General features: G+C 43.1%; 2 protein-coding genes across 6 annotated transcripts in view; one reads left to right on the top strand and one right to left on the bottom strand.

Annotated features, from left to right (window-relative positions):
* The window catches only part of akap9 (A kinase (PRKA) anchor protein 9), an 84,556-nt gene extending 74,560 nt beyond the window's left edge, over window positions 1–9,996 (top strand). For all 5 annotated transcript variants that reach the window (XM_076301646.1, XM_076301644.1, XM_076301645.1 and 2 more), the window contains 15 exons: window positions 116–320; window positions 545–752; window positions 991–1,141; window positions 1,643–1,810; window positions 2,190–2,366; window positions 2,799–3,179; window positions 3,462–3,709; window positions 4,280–4,397; window positions 4,707–4,889; window positions 5,812–6,006; window positions 6,623–6,855; window positions 7,130–7,224; window positions 7,728–7,860; window positions 8,342–8,478; window positions 9,296–9,996. In XM_076301646.1, coding sequence (XP_076157761.1) covers window positions 116–320; window positions 545–752; window positions 991–1,141; window positions 1,643–1,810; window positions 2,190–2,366; window positions 2,799–3,179; window positions 3,462–3,709; window positions 4,280–4,397; window positions 4,707–4,889; window positions 5,812–6,006; window positions 6,623–6,855; window positions 7,130–7,224; window positions 7,728–7,860; window positions 8,342–8,478; window positions 9,296–9,339 — 2,676 coding nt within the window. In that variant the 3' untranslated portion in view covers window positions 9,340–9,996. The remainder of the gene's footprint in view (window positions 1–115; window positions 321–544; window positions 753–990; window positions 1,142–1,642; window positions 1,811–2,189; window positions 2,367–2,798; window positions 3,180–3,461; window positions 3,710–4,279; window positions 4,398–4,706; window positions 4,890–5,811; window positions 6,007–6,622; window positions 6,856–7,129; window positions 7,225–7,727; window positions 7,861–8,341; window positions 8,479–9,295) is intronic.
* A 130-nt stretch (window positions 9,997–10,126) lies between these two features.
* On the bottom strand, window positions 10,127–14,744 carry cyp51 (cytochrome P450, family 51). The gene is made up of 10 exons (XM_076301642.1): window positions 14,378–14,744; window positions 14,113–14,211; window positions 13,830–14,006; window positions 13,533–13,659; window positions 12,846–13,020; window positions 12,583–12,702; window positions 11,999–12,194; window positions 11,524–11,619; window positions 11,163–11,331; window positions 10,127–10,861 (listed from the first exon to the last, which is right to left on the bottom strand). Exons 1-10 carry the CDS (start codon window positions 14,543–14,545, stop codon window positions 10,683–10,685), a joined length of 1,506 nt encoding a protein of 501 aa, XP_076157757.1. The 5' UTR covers window positions 14,546–14,744; the 3' UTR covers window positions 10,127–10,682.
* Between the last annotated feature and the right edge of the window lie 8,153 nt (window positions 14,745–22,897).

The following is a 22,897-nucleotide window of genomic DNA, read 5'->3' as shown; positions in this document are numbered from 1 at the left end:
TGCTGGCTGGCGCCTGACAGTTTTTAGGTCTAGAAACATGTTTGGTTTTTATTTGTTTGTGTTGTGTGACTTCCTGTTGGCTGAGCGAGGCTGATTGAGCGTGCTCTTCCCCCAGGATGCTCAGCACAGGGAGGCCATGGGCGCCCTGCACTCCGCTGACAGGAACAGCCTGCTGACAGAGGTGCGGCAACTCCGAGCCCAGATGGAGCATCTGCAGCTGGATGCAGACGTCAGGGAGATCACATCTCCATGGCAACAGCCACTGCAGCATCCACAACAACAACAAGAACAACAACAGCAGCAGGATGTTCCTATCACCGGTAGGAAATCTAGTTACGAATAATTACAACTTCAGCCATTTTCCTTGGGTTCGTTTGTAGGTAGCACCACCATTTATATGAATTATTTATAATCATATACCATTCATTTAGCACCTTTAAATATACACTGCATAATGGATATTGATTGGTAGTTCCATGCTTTTATTATGTTGTGTGCTGAAGACCAACCCTTCCTCATTACTGACCGGCTGTGTTGTGTCCAGGCATAGCCGCTGGTTCCCGTGAGCAGGAGCCTGACAGGGTAGGGCCCCAGGCCGGGGCAGCGGGCGCTCAGGACCAGCAGGGGGCAGCAGTGCGTGCAGAGCGACAGCTCCTGGAGGAGGCCAAGAGCGAGCTGGCCCAGACCAAACTGGAGCTGGAGACCACGCTCAAGACCCAGCACAAACACCTGAAAGAGCTGAACACGCTCAGGTACACACGGACACGACACGGGAACAACTCATATGGAGAACCCTGTATAGCTGCAAATGTACATAGTCTACTGACACCCCACTGTTGCACAATGGTACTTACACACGTGCCCTCACTAAGAGAAAGTTAACAAGGATATCCTGAAGGAGCTTCTCCATTTGAACAACGTTCAACAAGCACACATTTTGTACTGACAGGATATATATATATACTTGACCGTTGCCTTCTCTCTTCGCAGGGCTGAGCTCACTCAGAAGGCGACGGAGGTGCACTCGCTGACCGACCGGCTGGCCGAGGAGCAGCGGGCGGCGAGGGAGCTGCAGTGGGCCCTGGAGAAGGAGAAGTGCAAGTCGGAGAAGAGGGAGGAAGGGGAGAAAGAGGAGCTGGAGGTGAGTGTTCTGCCTGTGGTGGTGATGCACACTGAGGGTGACACCGCATGACCTAGTTGAACTCCCCAAAATAAAAACCCCTCAGGATGTTAGAGGAGGTCGGGAGTACAGCACATGCACATAGGGAATATGGGGAGTGGAGAAGAGCATGGGAGGATGTATCGTTCAACTATTCATAGCAATGTTCTTTTAATGTAAACTCAAGCTTAAGTCATTGCATATTGGTTAAATCACAGGCATGATGCATGTGTGTTTAGTTGTATCCATAGCAATAAGCTCCAGTGAGATTCCTAGCAAAATAGGAAGTTCTATAAATGGGAAAACAGTACTTTTCTCTGGTCCACTTTTCCCTATGGTGTCCCACATGGTTCTCCACTGTCATATATTTGAATTGTTTTCCCAACCCCTTTCTCTCTCTCTCTCTCTCTCTCTCTCTCTCTCTCTCTTTCTCTCTCTCTCTGTCTCTGTCTCTCTCTCTCTCTCTCTCTCTGGACGTGTCAGGACCTGAAGCTGGCTCTGGCGGAGCAGCAGGCTCTGGCGTCCGACCTGAGCGCTGGCCTGGAGGAGGAGCGGCAGCTGTGTGTCCAGCTCAAGGCCCAGGCTCAGGAGCAGCAGTGCCAGCAGGACGCCCAGCTGGCCCAGCAGCAGAGCAGAGCCAAGGAGCTGCAGGTCAGTCTGACAGACCACACCACTGGAGAAGGGACAGGCTCTCTGGCACAGTCCAGTCAGCTCAGGGGCTCCATTGCTTAACACAATACCTGGACATTTCCTTACATCTAGCTATAGAAATAGATTATAGATGTCCTAAAAATATCTAGCTATAGAAATAGATTATAGACGTCCTAAAAATAGATACATCAGTTCAGATGTGTATCAGGTGTAATACTTCACATTCTCAAAGGCTAGATATAGTTGTTATGTTTTTATTTTTCTGTTTTCCTTTTTTAAATGCCAGTTATTAATACCATAGGATATAATCATTATATTGTGTGTGGATGTGACTCCTCATCCATATGACTGACATCTAACTTGATTGTAACCCCTTCAGGTGCAGCTGGAAAGTCAGCAGGCGCGGGCACAGGAGCTGCAAGGGGCTCTGGAGCGGGAGAGGGAGCTCAGCGCCCAGCTCAGGCAGAAACCATCCACCACCACCGCACCCAAGGGCAGCGCACTAGAAGGAGCCTCTGCCACGGGCGTCTCACAGGCCGAGGAGGGCTGCAGTCAGGTGAGAACACTTGAATATTAATCTTTTGATCTCTGGTTTGTTATGAAGGTCCGAGGTTGTTGTCGTTTAGAAGTCATATGGTGTATTCAATAGGGAAAAAAACAACAACACAGCTTGAGGAGGTATGTGTACATATTGGATGCAGCGTTTTGTCCTTTACTTCAGTTGGTTGTGGATTGTTGTGTGGTTGACTGTTTTGACCATATCTAAGGTGTTCACTACAGCCACATGGAACACAGGATCAGTAAATGATCAGATATCAAGTCAGCTAGTCATAATGGAATGTCATATTAGGATTACACCAGCATGCCACTAATAGAATGTTGGACTAAACTGATTGATTTATTGATTTATTGACTGATTGGTTTGATTTATTAATCCACTGTTCCACTAGTTGACTTAACGTACCTGACGGCTCGCCGTGTGTCTCAGGTGGAGGAGGCGGTGAGCTCCATGGAGACGCAGCTGCGCTCACTGCAGGCGGAGCTGGAGCAGAAGGAGGCGCGCGTGGTGCAGCTGCTGGGCGAGCTGGAGGCGCAGCGTCTGGAGGCGGTGCAGCAGGGCCGCGGTTGGGACGAGGAGCGCGCCGCGCTGACCGCTCGGGCCGCCCAGGAGCAGCAGGCGCTGGCCGAGTCGCGCGCCCAGCTGGAGCGGCTGAAGCAGCGGCTGGACGAGGCCCAGGGGCGGCTGCAGGGGGAGCGGGAGCGCGCCCAGAGGCTGGAGAGGGAGAGGGACCGTCTGCAAGAGAGAGTGGCCGAGCTCAGCCGGTCAGCGGCGGGCAGGGAGGCCACCTCTCCGCCCACCAACCAGATGGTAAGGCGGAGCTCACGCGTACTGTGTGTGCGTGCGTGCGTGCGTGCGTGTGTGTGTGTGTGTGTGTGTGTGCGCGTGTGTGTGTGTGCGCGTGTGTGTGTGCGCGTGTGTGTGTGTGTGTGCGTGTGTGGGTGTGCGTGTGTGTGAGACATATTTTGAATGCTCACACAGTGAATATTTTCAAGGGTGGGACTGCATTCCGGGGCCGTTTGTGATCATAGACTGACGTGCTGTCTCTAAACGGCATTGTGTGAGTGACTGACCTGTGCTGTGTTGGCCCAGGCGTGGCGAGGAGAGGGCGAGGGCGAGGGCGGCGACCGCACCAGGGACTGGGTGCTGCAGCAGAAGAGCGGCGACGGACTCACCATCCACTCCAGCGCTGCCTCGCTGCTGGAGCACGCCGCTGGCACCGCCGTCGCCGTGGCAACTGATGCCAATGTCAACAGCAACAGCCACATGGACGGGGTGGTGCAGAGGCTCCAGCTCATCGCCTCCAAGATCAAGGGCATGACCAGCGACGCCGCCGGCAGGTAACACAGACAGCTCGATCTGTTACGCTCTCATTTTACACAGACAAGACAGACCGGTACAGACATGTTTACAATGCTGTTATTCAAGCTGTTGCAGGAAAAAAAAGAAAATAATATTTGAAAATGTAAATAATGTATAATATCTAATGAAAAATAATGTTTTGTATGCCACTTTGGACAAAAGTGTCAAATACTGTAAGAGTAGCACAATATAGGAGTTTACATACATATCAGCCTGACTCTGTTATGCTTTGTTGTCATTCTCTCTCTCTCTCTCTCTCTCTCTATCTCTCTCTTTCTCTCTATTCTCTCTCTTCTCTCTCTATTCTCTCTCTCTATTCTCTCTTTCTTCTCTCTCTCTATTCTCTCTCTATTCTCTCTCTCTCTCGCTCTCTCTCTCTATTCTCTCTCTTCTCTCGCTCTCTATTCTCTCTCTCTCTCGCTCTCTCTCTCTCTCTCTCTCTCCCTCTCTCTCTCTTTTCTCTCTCTCTCTCTCTCTCTCTCTGTCTCTATCCTCTCTCTCTCTCTCTCTCTCTCTCTCTCTCTCTCTCTCTCTCTCTCTCTCTGCAGGCTGCCTGGGAGTGAGGTGGACAGAGAGGGTCTTGCGTGGCTGCAGCGTAATGTGGATGACGTGCTCTCCATGTTACAGCACCACATGGCAACACAGACATCAGCACCAGCTCCTGAGGTGAGCACTGACAGGACACACATCCATCACGGCTTTTTAAGAACAGACTCTCCTTTGACTTGGAATATTAAACCATGAGTAAAACCTGATTTCAAAAGTTCTGTCGCTTGTAGATCTGTTTCTTGGAGAAATGTTAATGGCTAATTCAAATCCATCTGTAGTTGCATTGTAGTTCCAGTGGCAATATAAAAAATAAAGGATTGTTTTGCTTAAATGCAAGCATATGTACAAAACAAACCATTGACATAGAAACCAACATACAACAACAAACCAACATGACATAGAAATCAAATGTGTGTGTGTGTCTAGAGCGCCGCCCTGCTGGGAGGCAGCAGCTCCAGCGTGCTGACAGAGCGACTCTTGAGGCAGAACGCTGAGCTGACGGGCTTCGTGAGCCGCCTGACGGAGGAAAAAAATGACCTGCGCAACCAGCTGCTGCGCCTGGAGGACGAGCTGAGACGCCTGCGCCAGAGAGGCCTGGGCTCCGACAGCGTGAGTACTCTTCATCATCAGCATCATCCTCATCATAATCATCCTCATCCTCATCTCTCTCAACTTCATTATCATTAGTACCACAATGTTTCTCGGCACGTTCTTGTTCTGGTTTTCTGCATTATAAATGACACAATGGAAGTGGGAATTACTATCTCTGTTTCCACCTCTCACCAGTGACATGATTGCTAGACAATCAACATAATCATTTTTTTAATTTGTGTATCATTGTAAATACTCAAGCGGTATTACAGCAAAGCGACATGCATGCTGTGAGTGATTGTAATTGACTCAAACTTAAGAAAAGACACCCTACAGTGTCCATTAAATGCGAGATCTGAGCAGTGTCTAGGTTATCGCTTCTATCTCAGCAGGGAAAATGTCAAAGTCAAAGTCAAAGTCTGCTTTATTGTCAATTTCTTCACATGTCAAGACATACAAAGACATCGAAATTACGTTTCCCACTATCCCACGGTGGAGACAAGACATATTTTACCAATTAAGTCCACAGACAAACATAACATTCAAGTAAACAATATAAAAAGTAAATAAGAAGGCACATACAATGAAGAAATAAGAGCAGAAAAATTTGGGTTGAAATTGTGCAATTTTGCATACAGTAGACAGTCAATATAATCAGGCAAAAGTCAGGCCAATAAATGGCTGAGGTAGTTCTGTTTGACCTAAGTATGCAAGTGGCATAGTGGTGCAAGTTATGTAAGAGCAGCAGAAGTGTGTTCAGAAGTTATTGTTATTGTAAACATACAACATCAATACAAAGAAATGCCTGAACTGGGTTCAGATTCAGTTAATATAATGTATGGATATACATGCCAACATTACATTGCATTTTCTCTTATTAACTTTGAGCTGATGAATTTAATTTGACCTTGTGGTGATTGTCCTTTGTGGGCCTCTGTAGTCGAGCAGGAAGGGCGCTGAGCAGCAGGAGCTGGCGGTGCTGAGTGTGGAGCGGGAGGCGTGGGGCCGGGAGCGCACGCGCATGGAGAGAAGCCTGCGGCAGGCCGAGGCCGAGCTGACACGCCTCCGCGGGGAGATACGCAACGACACGCTCAGGGACATGACCGGCCCTGACGCTGACAACGTAGCACTCAAGGTACACACACACACACACACATACACACACACACACACACACACACACACACAGAGACTCTCTTTCTCTCACTCACAGACACACACACACACACAGACTCTCTTTCTCTCACTCACAAACACACACACACACACACACACACAGAGAGAGACTCATTCACACAATAAAATAAATACACACATACAGAGACAGACATACAGAGATATACACACTTACATAGTGTGTGTCCACAAGCACAAAAAGCACTCAAATTGATGCTCATTGCTGACGCAAACAGTACGCCCCTTAGGGATATACAAACACACACACACACACACACCTGCTTTGACAGATGAGCAACCTTAGTGCTGACAAGGCCATGGTGTGCTCTCAAAGAAGCTCAAACACACACACACACACACACACACACAGACTTCCATATATGGCTAGCTATAAATCATACACACACACACAGATACACACACACGAATATGACAAGCACATTTTTATTATAATATACTGAACCTCAATTTTAACTTCATTTACACCTCGGTATGTGTGAACATTGGGCATTAAAAAACATGTGTGGTAAGCATGTAACCTTACTGATTAACCTCACATCCTTTCTCTCCCTCAGCGGATGTACGGGAGGTACCTGCGCGCCGAGAGCTTCCGGAAGGCTCTGATCTACCAGAAGAAGTACCTGCTGCTGCTGCTGGGCGGCTTCCAGGAGTGCGAGGAGGCCACGCTGGCCCTGATCGCCCGCATGGGCGGCCACCCGTCGCCCGCCTGCCTGGAGACCATCACCCAGCGCCGCCGCGGCTTCACTCGCTTCCGCTCCGCCGTCAGGGTCTCCATCGCCCTCTCCAGGTACACAGGGGAACTGTCTCAGGCTTGTGGTATTACATGTGGCCGTACTGTAGGTTGTTTTGCCTTGAGGAAAACATCTATGTTTGTTTTGCTATATCTTGAGGAAAAACAAAATGTATGTTTCTTTTGTTTCATCTTGAGGAAAATCAAACGTATTTTTGCACTCAAATGGTCAAAGTAGCATAATAAAAACGTTTAAATAAATAGAATGACACCCTTCACATAAAGATGAGCTACATGTACTGATGAACTTTGTACTTTGCTGTGGCTGCAGGATGCGTTTCCTGGTGAAGAGATGGCATAAGGCCACTGGGGCTGGCTCTGGCACCTCACCCTGTGCCAACAGAAACGGTCTGAGTCAGATCACAGGTGAGGATGCCCACCGCACGGAAGTCTTTCAACATTTAGCTGTGCCAACAAACTACTTTGATATAATATAATAATTACTTTGTGTTATTCGCCTTATTCACCCGGCGGCCAGAACGAGGCTAAAGAGTACACCTGCCATTACACCGAAGTCCAGCAGATGGTGGTGGTAATGCACTCCGTTTGCAAACTGCCAAAAAAAAGCTCACCGAAAAAGAAGGGTTCAATGGCCTATCCTTCTTCTTCAGTGAGTTTTTTTTGGCAGTTTGCAAACGGAGTGCATTACCACCACCATCTGCTGGACTGAGGTGTAATGGCAAGTGTACCCTTTAGCCTCGTTCTGGTCGCCGGGTGAATAAGGCGAATTGCAAGTGTAGACTGTGGAATATTCTGTTGGTGTTGATAAAATGGCAGACTCTAGTGTAGAGATCAGGGCTGAGTTGACCTGATCAGACTGAGCGTACCAAACGTGTGTTCCCCACTCACCCGGTTCCTTTGTGTGTCAGGTGGGGAGGGGAGGCACGACTCCCCGTTCCTGCACCCAGGCAGTGTGGAGGTGGACGGGTATCGGCGTGGCGGCAGCAACAGGGGCAGGACCGGCCGCGACTCACCCCGGTCAACCCTCTCAGCCCAGCACAGGTGCGCAAGTGTGCAAGCCTTTCACAACTGAAACACCTACTTGGAGGGTTATTGGTTAATACTAGGATGGTTTATTATCGTCTAAATATTTGTATCAGTCATCGTCATTGTGGTTCAGGACAAATTAAACTTTTCTGACTTTTAAAAGTCATTCATCAGCCCTTGTTAGGGTAGAGTATCAGAACTGGTGCAGGTGTGTGTGTGTGTGTGTGTCTGTGTCTGAGCATCCTGGGGGAAGAGCACACTCAATCAGTCTCGCTCAGCCAACAGGAGGTGAAGTCATACAACACAAACAAATCAAAACCAAGCATGGTTCTAGACCTAAAAACGGGCGCCAGCAGACAGACACTGCTCTATGTACACATGTATGTATGTATGTATGTGTGTGTGTGTGTGTGTGCGTGTGTGCGTGTGTGCGTGCGTGTGTGTGTGTACACGTGTACATGCTCAGTATGTAATAAGTGTGTGTTGTCATTGGCAGGTACCATGGCATGGCGGGGGAACCAGGTGGAGGGACCCCATGCTCTCATCTGCTGAATTATGACCCTGACCGCGCACTTACGGACTACATCGCCCGGCTGGAGACACTGCAGAGGAGGCTGGGCAGTGTGCAGTCAGGTAAAGACTGGTAGTCTGTTTGTGTGTGTGTTTGTGTGTGTGTAACAGATCCCACACACAGCTGCGTGCATCGCGTTGCTGGAGACGCATCCCATTCACTTTAAATGGGCTCACGTGATGTGTTGCCGAACTGAATTGTGGGTCCGTCGCGTCGCGTTTCTCCCGCCGCTCGCGTTGAGGAGTTCAGCTGTTGCTGCACCGACAGACGGCACCGGCCAATCAAAGCCAATCTACGGACGGCACCAACCAATCACATTACGGTTTTACTTCAAGTCATTTGCATAGCTACCGTCGGGAACACCCCATGGCATGCATTGACGGAACGCAGCTGTGTGTGGGAGCCGTTAGCTGTTCGTTATAGTTTAAAGGCATTACTTCACTGTTCATAAACCAAAAAAATATCATGGGAGTTATAAGAGTCTTTTCAGGCTGTAAATCCTCTGTAATTACAAATTTACGACACAGTAATGAATATATCAACTCTTTCATACTCCCATGGCTTGCAGAAAATGCGGAAAGTAATCATGGTCCTGTTGAATATAGAAATCTGTGTTTCTCCAAAGCATCAGTGGCAAAATATGGCCATTGTTTAATGAGACTCATTTTGAATGTTTTAGTTACAATTGTCGTAGTACAACAATGCTTTTGGAAAACGCATCCTATTTAGCCACTCTGCCACACACAAGAAGCATACGATACATTTCATGATTTCCTCTAATGTTTGGTAATATCTTAATAGCTGTGGATAGTGTGTTACCTACCGGTGCCTTCACTCAGTTGTATGTAATTATTTCAAATTTTAACTTCTATTTTCTAGGGTCTTCTTCATATGCTCAATTGCACTATGGAATAAGAAGATAAGACTCTTGACTTCTACATTTGAACTGGCTTGAAAAAGAACTACTCAGTTGCCTTTTCTTGTGCTGAGCTGCTGTGTTTTTTGTACTCATGATGATGATATTTAATGTATACTCTGTGGGACCAAAATCATCTTTTTTTTTCCATCTGTAAACCAGACCCTTGGGTCGCCAGCACCAGAAACCGCTTCTTCATGTATGTACATTAGTCTGCTTATTATTATTATTATTATTATTAAAATTATTATTATCTGTTGTGGATGGAATTACAATCATGTTTCCTAAATGTATATTTGTGGAATGCTAATTTAAGAAACCCATTTAATTTATATACTGTGCAATGTATGTACCGTGGGTGGGAGATTGTAAACACATAGGGAATGTTGGGCTTTACTATGAGGAGCTGCTAATGAACACACTACACTGTGGTTTGCCAGCACGGTTTCTTGAGACAGACTACAGAGGACATTTGTAGTAGAGGACATATTTTTGTAAAGGGTAGGAGCTTTGAATTTTATGGGTATTTTGTCAACATTGAAATAAAGATTAATATAATATTTCAAAGCATATGCCTTGTTATCATCCTTTTGCTAATGTTGCCCTTTCAGAAATATGTTTATTTCTGTAACCAAGTAACAATAAATTTACTTTTTATTCATTATGGACTGTATACTGTTGAGCACTGCATTTGTTTAAAGTGGGATATACATTCAGTCATTGGACTATTTATCTGCAATTTGTGAACAATTTACTATCAAACAACTGAATCTCTCCAATAAATGAGTCCAAGCCTTAGTAGAAAACATATTTTATTTATGTGCATATGTTTGTTTAAAGGTCAGTATGGTGCAAAAGAGCACTTCTTAGTCCTATGTGACAGTTGAACAGGGGAGGGGGAAAAAATACAAATCAAAGTACTTCAACTGGCATTTCATTTTTAAAGTAGCAATATAGTAAACACTGTATTTTTTTCTTTCTATACAACTAGAACCACTTAATTCTGCACCAAAAATGATTTAGAAGCAAACCAAACTGTCAACAATGTTTATGATCAAGATTATGATTTCGGTTAAGGGCATGTGTTCATCCACCAGTGGAAAAACTGGACTGCACAGAAAGCTCATGTTCTCAAAATCACATCAGTCTGGTTTAGTGGTCAAATGTATTACAAAAATATAACTGGACATTGTGACAAAAACAGCATACAGGGATTTATACTCAGAGCCACATACAGTACAAACCACGGCAGGTTCACTGAAATCATGTCCAAATTCAACATTCCACTCTCTCTGGGAACTTGTTCTTCCTGTTGTGTGCTTCTACTGTCTGTAGGGGGCAGTAGTGGGATTAGTGCTTCCTCCGAGTGTATTTGATCATAGGGTTGGTGGGGGTGTGGATCATTGTGGTGTAGTTCACTGTGGGGAAGTATCCATCAACGAGTTCAAAGTCAAACAGTCGCAGCATGACTGACCAAATGGTCTTGATTTGGACATAGGCGAAATTCTCCCCGATACATCGGTGACGTCCTGAAAGATGAGAAAAATCATTAATTAACCACATGAGTATCATCTTATCCAGATAATGTACTGCATAATATACAAGATCTCTAAAGTGCTTATGTTTTTTTTTTTTTTTTAGAAAAGATTTTTCTTTAGTCTATTTACTTGATATACTATATTAAGAAGGTGTATATGAATGGCACATGTAAATAATTCCAAACGGAGATTTTTATAACGATGGATACAATAAACCCTCTGGTGTGCTTCATTTACAGTGTTAGGGTGAAGGAAAGTAACGCTGTGGGTTCAGTGTGTATGGCTGCCTCACCTGCTCCGAAGGGCACATAAGCAAACTTCTCTCCAGCTGCAGGGTTCTCCTGAAGGTAACGGTCTGGGTTGAAGTCCATGCGCTCGTTCCAAGTATCACTCAGGCGATGATTCACAGTGGGAGACACACACACTTGGTGACCAGTTGGAATGGTGTAGCCTGCAATTTTCTGAGAGTAACCAGGAAAAGTTTTTAAAACATCAGCACAAACTTATCCATGTAAAAAAAAAAAGAATTTCTATGATACATCAACCAAAAATGATGACCACAAGACAGTATGCTTATCTGAACATGAATGCCAGATAATTTAACCAATCATGCACGTCCCTGTATCACAAAGAAAAAAAAATCATCATCTCACCTGAGGCGTTCTTGCCATTCTCATCATGGTCATAATGGGTGGGCGGAGTCTAAGAGTCTCCTTCAAACACCGGTCCAAAAGGTTCAAATCCTTGAGCTACAAGAGCATATACCAGGAGAGATTAACACAGATGTAACAAAACTGATGTGTTGATATTTTACTAGATTTCCATCTACACTACACATTTCAATATGAAAATAACTACACACCAACACCTGTATTTTAGTGTTAGGTTTTTAAAAGCTTTTTTTTTTTTAAGTATATTTTTGGGCTTTTTTATGCCTTTAATCAGATAGGTCAGTGGAGAACGACAGGAAGTGAGTGGGAGAGAGAGTTGGGGTGGGATCCGGAAAGGACCACGGGGCGGGAATCGAACCCGGGTCCCCAGCCAGTTGCGCCACAGCTGGAGCCTTAGTGTACAAAATAAGTGTGTGATAGTCTTGATAGTTGCAGTGGGTCATGTGCTGTGACTTACCTTGTCGTATTGCAGCAGGGGCAGGTCATCTCCAAAGACGGCCTTCTGCTCGCGGTAGCAGGCCTCCTGCATCTCGCGGTCGCGGGCCAGGAAGAAGCCCAACCAGGCGCTGGTGGTGGAGGAGGTGTGCTGACCGGCCAGGAGCAGCCCGATCAGCATGCCCGCAATCTCATCATTGTTCAGGGGACGCCCATCTCTGAGGGGGAACACAGAGTTTGTGTTTGGATTAAAAGTGCAGAGCAAAGTAACTGTGGTGGTACAATACATGACTCTGTGTCTGTTTTTCTATTTGGACAAGGTCAATCAGTGTTTCCCATACATTGACTTATTTGTGGCGGCCCACCACAATATCAACATTGACCACCACACAATGATTTTCCAGGTTGTACTAAATTGTGCTTAAATCTGGTTAGCATCATAACCACGCTGTGCTAATTTGTTAAAAACTTTTGCATTCAAGTTAATTCTGCAAACCAACCACCACAAATGGAATTCAATTCTCTGGGAAACACTGTCAATGGTCTAGCAAGTTGAAGTTAAAACAATAGGCTGTATATGGCAGACACACGGACACAAGAGCTCACTTGTAAGTGGAGTCGATCAGGGTCTGCAGCATGTCATCCTCTTTCTCTGTGGCCTGTCTGCGCTTCTGGATCACTTGAGAGAAGATCTGCTTGATCTCCCTGTGTGCCCTGTCCCTCCGCCTGTTTACAGCCAAGCCAAAAAAACGGATCAGTGATATTCATCACTACACACCACCGCCAAGCCACAGACACACCACCTAGAGAAGCTGTTAACACAGTATGGCCTGTGTCTTCTGTGTCTTTGGAGGCAGAGAGTACCGCACCTAAAGCTGGGCAGGGGCAGCCATCCGGGCAGCAGCCAGGCAGCGTGGGTAAAGCCTCCATCCAGGTCGGCGTACAGCTGGGCCACCTTCTCGTCCAGCATGCTGCGGATCTCCTTCCCGTGCAGGCAGCGGCTGGCTGTCAGAATGATGAGCTCGGACAGGGCCTCAAACAGGTCTAACAAAGGAGAGAGACAAAGGGCCTGGTGTGTGAGTGTAAAATCATTTCTATTTTTTTTATAGTGCATATGAACACATTTTACAGAAATGGTGCTATGAATCACTTAAAGTGGTGAAGAATTCCGACCACAACCTGTCTAAATTGGGGTGCTTTTTTTTTGTAAAGTTAGATTTGTGTCTTGATAGTTACTGCCAATATTTGAGGACCACATTATCGCCACACATTACACTTTTGTGAGCACATTACACAGTTCTGTGGAAATTGTGGCTGAGTCAACAAATATTACCTCAGTGATTATGGGTAGTGTGTAGGAGACCCAAAAAAACGCCTGGTACTCCAGCTTTTAAACAAATTAGTCACGTGTGGCATGTGCCTCTGTCTGAATTGCACAATCCACGTCACATCAGGTCATTAAAATGATAAATCCTCAGAAGAGCTCAGACTGAGCTGCTTCAAACATGGGTATATCACCTCTCTACTACCGGTCTATTATGCAATATTTGTCTTACCTTTCACTCCACTTTCACCCCATCGGGAAAAGTATTCCTTGGTCTCTTCCTCTATGACCTCCACATGCTGTTTGAAGTGGGCAATGTTCAAGCCTGTTTTCAGCATTTTCTTCTGCTCCAGAAATATCTGTGGAAAATGGTAGGTAACTCATCATTGATGGCAGTCTTTTCCCAGCAGGAGAATGCTCCAGGTGACTGTTACTGAAGAGCTCAATGGCATTGATCACATAGCATTACAGTGTTCAGCTTGATGTCATTTTGTGCCAACGACTGGTGCCATAATATGAATTTCTTTACCGGGTTTGGTACATCGTAGGCCACACCTTTCCCAAAGACAGGTGTAGTTAGTCTGGAATAAACGTCTTCCGCGTTGAGCTCTTCATTCTTGCTGTTGAATAATAGGGTTGCAGCATCGCTTCCAATCAAGTATGTGAATGTACTGCCCACCATCGTAAAACTGAAGACGGGTCCGTACTTCAAATTAAGTACAAAACATTTGTAAGCATTAACCAATTGACAATGAACTAACAGAGAATGTCAGTGCAAATATATGTGATTCGTGTCAATATATGAGCCTTACCTTTTCGTACGCATTCTCCAAAAATTCAATGGGACTTTTTCCAAAAGCAATTGCATGACCAAGAAATGGAATACTAGATGGAATGTATGGAGGACAATTCTGGAACAGAAAAAATGGGTGCAATGTAGACAAATACAAGTCGAACATATGGTCAAATTTCATTAGAACTAGGCCTATTATTAAGACTAACCTACTAGTTCCATTAATAGTCGACCTAATGTTACAACTGTAATGTAGCCTACAGTGGCCTATCTAGGCTACTTACTGCGTCTTTATCCGGGGACTTCATCTGTTTGTACACCAGCTTGGATAAATACCCCAACGTAAGAGTAAACACGGATGTTGCAAGGAGCATTGAAGTAAAGTTATTGTTCATCTTCTCCACAGCATGTTCTAGCAGCAAGCTGCTGACTTGAAATATATGAGTGGTCATTTTACGTCCTTGCTTGTTCGGGTTCTGCAAATAAAATTCCTCACAGCTGGTTCAAAGCAGATCTGTAATCCGTTCGGTCAAATAATCAAAAGTCTGTCTTATTGTCCTGTGATCCTCTGCGACATTCATCCGACATTATTTTTGTTAAAAGCAGGTATAAATGCACGACCGGTTTACTGTCTATGGGCCGGTCGCATTATTGCTTCCATTCGTCTACCTGTAATATGAATGTGTTCCAACCCCCGCCTGACCAAGTGCGCTCGTCTATTGGCTGCTTTCATGTGTCAATCAAGTATCTCCATGTCCTGTGTTTAGATTCCTAATTGTTCATTGGTTAACGCTGGCTGAACTGATGTCTTGCTATATGATGTCATTTGCCATAGGTTCAGCATCACATTGGTTGACCGCAACTAGGCTACCCCATCGATGAACCAACAGGAGTGACCTCTCAATACACTTCGTGACATGTATCCCAGTCTTTAAAGACACAAGATAACACGGTTCCGTAGGCTACATTCCTAATATCAAGAAGTAACTCTCACAAAACGGTTGCAAGCGCAACTGCTTGTTATAATTGTGTCATGAACCCATTTTTAATCTTTTAAATATGAGAAATCGTAACGATTCTTCAATGGTCCCCAAACCTTTTCTTCATAGGGCCAGATCATTCTCTCTTTGGGAGGGCCAGAGACTCTGAGTTTGTCAGTGTAATAGTAGGCTAGTGTACTGTTAACAACAGCAGACATATTTTGCTGAATATTAATCCATATATTTAATGAAATGCCTATAGTATGATATGATATAGTATAGATGATGGTGTGTTGGCTATCTGAACAGTCTCAGACTGGATAACTTAAAATGCAGACTTTGCAAGTTGTAAGCCTACAATTTGTTGACTATTTACATTTGAAAATGGGGTTCTTTTCAGGGACATGTTATTTAAGAACTTTTCATAAACATACCATGTCTGTTTACACTTTAGTTACTGTTCATACCTTCTGACCTCCAAATGGGACAATTTTCTTAGTTATTACAATTTTATTAGTTACCTTTGACTATGATTGCATATTGTTTGTTGTTGACAAACTAGAGCTCAAAATGTTCACCAAATACACATCATTCTACTTCAAAGACACAGTAGGCATGCAGACACAGTATAAGTTAACATTAACCATAACATAATTTCATATTTGGGATTTTGAAAAGGCAATAGGAAAGGTCAACATGAATGTAAAGGTTAAGTTATGAATTGTGGATTGGATTAACATGACTATACAGCTGGTCAAATAGAAATAAAATTCATGACTACATTCTTCGTTTTATATTAAGTGGTATACTGTATAACATGTAACTGAGGAGGTGATGATGATCAATCAGCACTCAGTTGAATGTGTTCTCTAGACAATAGCCTTCACAGACGTATAGCTTTGGCGTAGATCTTTATGGCCTGCACTTGGGCAGAAAGACTATGGAACCCTGCTAGGACCAGGCCCCTAACTAACTGGTCTGCTATGACCGCAGGCTTTGCAGCAGGGTAAAATACATCCCTCCACAGGTTCAAAGCCGCCATGATCTTTTCTTTGATGGAGAAGCTGCATAGAGTAAGGAGGGAAGAACACAGTGTAGTATGAACAGTAGGCTACATTAAGTGAGTCATTAGTTCGAATGTAGTAAATTTACGAATGTCGTAAATGTGGCATAGGCTATGAGAAAATAAGTTTGATTGTTTACATACTGTACGTCCAATATTTAAACTATTTTATGCAATTTTATGTGCAATTCTAACAACTGAAAATGCATTTAAGGTGTGTTAATTGTCTCATATCAAGGAAATGTAATGGTCCTGAATCAGACTACAACCTATTTCCATATTAAAATGACTATTTTGGCTATTGGCTATTGTTGTGAATAAGAAATAATTGTATTCATTAAGGTATACACAGAGGTTTACTAGCCTGGCTGACCCCAGATCACTTCTCAAATCGGGTTTGGAGACTCTCCACTCCAATTGATGTTTTAAAAGCAGCTGCTTACTCAATTCCAAAGAAAATATACATCCATAGTTTAGCACAGATGGGCAGAAAGATTGGCAGCGCAGCCATTGGTTGTGTTGAATAGTGCTGCTAACTGTACTCCTCTGTCTGTCATATAAAGCCTGCCCCATGCTGGATTAGCAGTTGTGATTGGTTCCTTGATTTTTGGTGATTTGAAAATCGGTTCCAGTGGGAGAGTCTCCAGACGGACCCTCAGAGCGAATTCAAATTTGCTAAAAGGTTTGTCTGGGTTCACCCAGGCTAGACGTTTACTAGTATCTTACCTTTTATTCTCTTGTGTCAGAATCAACTCAGGAGGGACATGAAGCCTCTCACAGAAATGCTTAAAGTCCACCTCTGGAACATTATTTGCCACAAATCGAAACATTTTTTGCAATATGTGCTCTGTAGTGAAAAACATTCCTTAAACAGTTAGCCTAGAAAATCCCGGCACTGGTTTTGTTACAGTGCCCCCCTCCTCCCCCCTGTACTGTACATCAATTCTATTCACCATAGCATAAAGCACCATAGTCATTGTTGAGAATTTATTTGTTAGAAGAATAAGTTAAGATTAATAAGTTAAAATGAATAATAATAGTTAATGTGTCAAATACATGTTAAAAACAGACTATATGTCATTATATAAAAAAATACATATATAATGTAATTGTAATTGTATCAATACATTTGTTTACAGTAAAGGTCTACATTTGTTTGTTTGTTGTTGTACTTCTTGAAACTTGGCATGTGGATTATATGGTTTGGATCGAATTGGCTTGAACCTACCATTCCACGTAAGCTCACAACTGAGGTAACATCCAATTGGCAATGCCTGCTGTCCGTCATAGGTCTCTTTGGGAGGGCCTGTAAGAGGGTTACCCTCCAACTTTAACAGCTTCAAAGATTTCATCTGAGCCAGGTTAGATGGAAGCCCCTGCAACAAGTTGCCTACAGAAATGCACATATACAGAGTGAGTGCAAATATATGCCACCACATAGGTTTCTTGTCTTGTTTGTAATGGGGGAGGGGGGGGGCTGAATTTTCTACCTAAACACAGATAATCAGGAACAATCTATACAACACTGCTATTTCTCAGCTCAACAATAGGCTGTTGTCTCTGTGCTGAAGCCCTCAGCGCTGCGACTTGAGTACCTTGCAGGTCAATGTGCTGCAGGTTTTGCAGGGAGATCACAAACTGAGGTAGACATGTCAGCAAGTTATTCCTGCCAATGAGCTTAGTGAGACGCCTCAGGTCGCCCAAAGGTTCTGGAATATCCTTTACTTCGTTGTCTGAAAAATCCAGTTCCTTTAGATTTTGGAGTTTGTGTAGAGACTCAGGGAGTGAGGTGAACTATGCAAACATGCATATCACATATCATTATTAATGTTAATAATTATGTTTATATGATTTCATATATAATATAGATATGACCTATATAATAATATATCATTGAAATGCATGATGCTACTTTAGCATAATGTATGTACAAAATGATGAGCATTTATTGTTAATTATGAAGAATAAGGCTACTGTAATGTACTCATAGGTGTTCTTGGTCAATGTAACACGTTATGAACTTCACTAAAGATTTTAAATCATTACCTTGTTGCCTATTTTGTTACTTATGTATAGTCTCCGAAGGCATCTGGTGTCACATATTGCCTCAGGAAATGAGATAAACTGGTTACTGGAAAGATTGAGTTCTCTGAGGTCTTTTAGACATCTGATGTTAGAGGAGATGTTTCTGATCTGGTTTTCTGACAGATTCAGCCTCTTCAAGGTCTTCAGAAAGCACAGGTCAGGTGGGAGCTCCTTCAGCTGGTTATTGTGCAGTAGTAAGACCTGGATACTTTTGAGACCAGTGATTCCCTCTGGGAGGCCTTGAAGGGCATTGCCACTAAGATCCAAATGAGTAAGTTTGTCAAGCTGATAGAGGCACTTTGGTAGAGAGTTGAAATGGTTTTCACTGAGGTTGAGGTGCTGTAGAGTGCACATTTCACCAACGTCTGGAGGAAGCTTTGATATGAAATTCTTACTCATGTTCAGACATTGTAAAGAATGCATTGAATACAACTCAGAGGGAAAGCCACGGAGATGATTGCAACTGAGATCAACATTGGTTAATTCACACAGACTGAGTCCATCAACAAGGAATTGAACCAAAAGATTCTCTGCACACCCCAACACAGACAGTCTCTTTAAAGAATTGATTCCTTTTGGTAGTGTCTCAATCTGATTTCCACTGATATGCAGTTCCACAAGACAAGTCAATGCCCCAATGGTCCTGGGGAGCTTGGAAAGAAGATTTTGGTTCACAGAGAAGTAAAGAAGTTTGGAGCAAGCTCTGATCTTGTCTGGCAGTACTTTGATTTTGTTTCTGCATATTTTCAAAACTTTTAAGTTCTCCAGTTTTCCCACGTCATCAGGTATTACCGTCAGCTGGTTGCCAGATAGGTTTAGAATTTCCATATTGGCAAGGTTGAAGAGCTGTGGAGGTAAAGAGGTCAACCTGTTGTCGCAGAGAGACAGCTCTTTGAGATTTATCATCTGTGAAATCTTCTGTGGTAAAGTCACAATCTTGTTTCCTGAAATATTTAGCTGAATAAGATATTGTAGTTGGCACACGATGGAAGGAAGGACTGTCATCTTATTTCTCTCCAAATTCAATGTTTTTACGTTGACCAAGTTTCCAAAAGATTCAGGCAGGGAACTCAAATGGTTGTCATTCAGAGAAACAACCTCTAAGGTGGGTACATTTCCAAATGAGTTTGGTAGACTATCAAGATTGTTGTTACTAGCGTGAAACTGTTTCATGTTCTTCAGATTACATATCTCCTCTGGAAGTGTCCCAATTTGATTGTCACTAATATTGAGTGCTTTGAGACTACTACCTAACATCTGCAGTGATGAAGGGAGTGATGTGAGCTTGTTTCCCTGCACTGATAGGATTTCCAAATGTGTCATATTACCTATTTCTCTGGGGAGAGATTTAAGATCATTGTTAGCAACAGAAATATACTTCACATTACTGCCATGCAGTAGCTTCACAGGGACATGTTTCAATCCCTTGCTCTCCAGAAGTAAAGAGGAGTTTTGACAGATCTCCATTTTAAATAAGTCCTCAGTCATGATGGTTTCAGCATGCCCTCGTGTTGCCTGCAAGCAATATATTAGAACAGCTTTGAATAGAAGTACAAATAGTATACAATACATAGCAAAAAATAGCATATTACAAAAAAACATAGGTTATAAGCCTAGCCTAGAGAGCAATAAGCTAACGTTGGCTGCTCGCAATGTCTGGTCAATGGGCTACGAATTTATATGGCGATATTTAATCGAGAATAACTGGCTTACGAGTATCTTGTCCGTTAAGTCTCCAGCGGAGCAGTCTCAGTCTGTTACAGCCTGTTGTTTAGATTTAATAGCCTAACTTAAAAGTTTTTTTTTTCATTCTGAACCGGTAAACTCTGCGACTGCGACATTGTAACTTTGAGGCTATCAAAACAATGTTACCATGGTTACGACAGTAAATAGAGCATCTGAACCAGAGATGGTTGAAACCAAAGATTCTAGAGCGGAGCTCTGTTCTAGAATCTTTGGTTGAAACGGAGAATGATTTGTCCGTGATGATGAATGCTAAAATATGCATTTTTTTTAAACCAGAATGCACAATCTGATCAAACGTGGGCTATTTGCTTATAGCTCCTAGTCTGTCACAAAACTCGTGCTAATTTACCAGTCTGCATTCATCTGTGACTGTGACATGGTTAAGGCCTCGGGCTATGCTCTTATCTTGGTCATTGTAAGGGCCATATAAGAAGAGTTTGGCTCCAAAATGCTATATCCTCCATTTTAATGCATTTTCATAAATATATATATTTTTTATTTTGTTTTCGGAACTCTAATGGGCTACCCATATCTGGGAAAGTATGACTTGCAAACCGTTTATCACAGCACCTAGCCGCATTGAAAAGCTCAAGTTCCGCTCTTCCACAAGATATTCATGGGTTTCATCAGGTCCCTTTCCACAGGTGTATAAAATCAAGCACCTTAATTATCAATGCAGACTGCATGGTGATTGATTAATACACCTGTGGAAAGGGACCTGATGAAACCCATGAATAGACAGAGCCCGTCTGCTAGCCGAAGAATCATACAATATACTGTCAAACTCGTAACATGAAACATTATATAAAAAAATCACAGACAACATATGTTCACATTCATGGCACAATTCAAACGGGACCAGAAAATAATCACATTTCTTAATTTCTCACATTCACTTGCATTAACGATTTTTCAATCTAGAGGTCCACTAGGGCTTTAGCGGATGGGCGGGACTTACCAGCTCTATATGTGTGATTTATGTGTGATAAGTACTCCGTGAGCATGCTACCATATATTTATTGGATCATGTTTAACCCATAGACTGTAATGTCAACCTAGCAACCACCATAGCAACCAACATGATTACCCTAGCAACCAACATAGCAACCAGTTCCCAGGCGTTCCATTTATCCCCCACCTCCCAAGATTCTAAGTCATTTTATGCAGTCATATAATATTATACACCATTTGAAAGCTTGGACTCTTCTCTTGGAATCAATACATGACAACATATTTATGTGTAGCACCCACCGGTGCTTCCCTACCCTCTAGCCTTGTGTATAACCTTAGAAAGAAGTAGATGTAGCATATTGGGTCTTGAAATGTCCACAATAATTCATAGTAGTAGTAGTCCATCTTGTAGTCCATCTTATACACACCAATTGAACCAACATACATTTTCAAAAATAGATATTTGTGTGTAATTATTCCATATTTTGGGTAGTCATTCCATATTACCCCTGACATACAATCCAAATGCAAGCATGAAACTTCAGAGTGTTACCTTTCATTTGAGATCAAGATTATGGTTCTACACAAAGGGGTTCATATGGGGAAAAGGGAGTTTCCATAGGGCATTTTACAAAACGCATGAGCATACTTTTGCAAATGATGGTCTAAAAATATTGATCTACTTTTACACATAGTTTCACAAGACCTGGTGCTAGGGCTTAGTTGTGTTTCAAACTCATATCAAGTGACCTAGAGGGCTGAAATGTGGTCAATTCAGAGATACTTGTTATCCGACAGAAAGAAAAAACAATATTCTAGCCTCTGTAAGTCTGTGTCAGTACTTCACACAGTTATTTTGTTTATTTCATAAGAAACTACAAGGTCTTAGCTTTCCAAAGATGTCAAGCATGTGATTATAGGCCAACTAGATGGTAACAGTGGCAATCACCACCATAATGTCAACCTAGCAACCACCATAGCAACCAACATGATTATTCTAGCAACCAGTATAGCTACCACTTTATTTTGCATAGCAACCACCATGTCTACCCTAGCAACACCATTAACTATCTCTGCATTATCTGTTTTAAAGCAACACCAAAGAGTTTTTTGTACCTTAAAATAATGTTTCTAAAATCATTTCAGTGGTTCATCAACTCGTAACAGGGTGAACGGCACTTTCTGCATTCGCTTCGCGGCCCTCTATCGGCTATTACCGCACTATGTAAGTTTGCTGCATCGGGTAGCGGATCTGTAGTTCGATGGAATGAGACATGAGAAACTACAAATTTAACTTGCATCTGATGTCGCAATACATCGTACTTTCATAAAATCATGCAACTTATTCTATCTTGTCTGTGGACATTGTTATTTGCAAAGCCGGTGCTGGATAAACAAATAGTGCGTGCGACAGATGAAAAGTTCTTTGGTGTTGCTTTAACTCTGTATAATATTTAACATTGGAATTACATTTCTAGTTAGTAACTAAACCTGTCAAAAGATGTTTAGAAAGAAGTCAAAATAGCATAAAAATGGAAATGCTCAAATAAGTAGACCTAGTATCAAAGTTTAATAAATGTAAACAGATCTAACTCATCATTCATTTATCCACTCATATGCGAGTCAAATCAAATATGTAAGCATATTTTTGATTCTACCACTGTGTAAGCCTGTAGTAGGCTAGGCCTGCAAATGTAAGTGATTAGCTAGCCCGCTGCATATAAAAGAAACTGAGAAAGGACAGGCAGCTGTGAAATAGTACCTTATTTATTCAAGTACAATATTTGATGTAGCATTCATTTTCTTCTTATATAATCAAATATATAAATATAAGAAAATGTTTTATTCAACTAATTTGTTGTCTAAGCAGAGCTTAGTTTTGCTGATACATTCGTTGCCACTGCGTATGTAGCCCTCATCACAGATACAAGTCTGAACACAAGGGATGTCACATGTTGTGTTGCCAAGACACGTGGGTT

The sequence above is a fragment of the Alosa pseudoharengus genome, unplaced genomic scaffold, assembly GCF_046254945.1.
Source record: "Alosa pseudoharengus isolate Yale_2024_CS ecotype anadromous, Long Island Sound unplaced genomic scaffold, YU_APseudo_1.1 YU_APseudo_1.1_scf_23, whole genome shotgun sequence".
In the NCBI taxonomy this organism is placed as follows: Eukaryota; Metazoa; Chordata; class Actinopteri; order Clupeiformes; family Clupeidae; genus Alosa; species Alosa pseudoharengus.
Note: the sequence above shows the minus strand (reverse complement) of the source record. Positions and strands in the feature narration are given on the sequence as shown.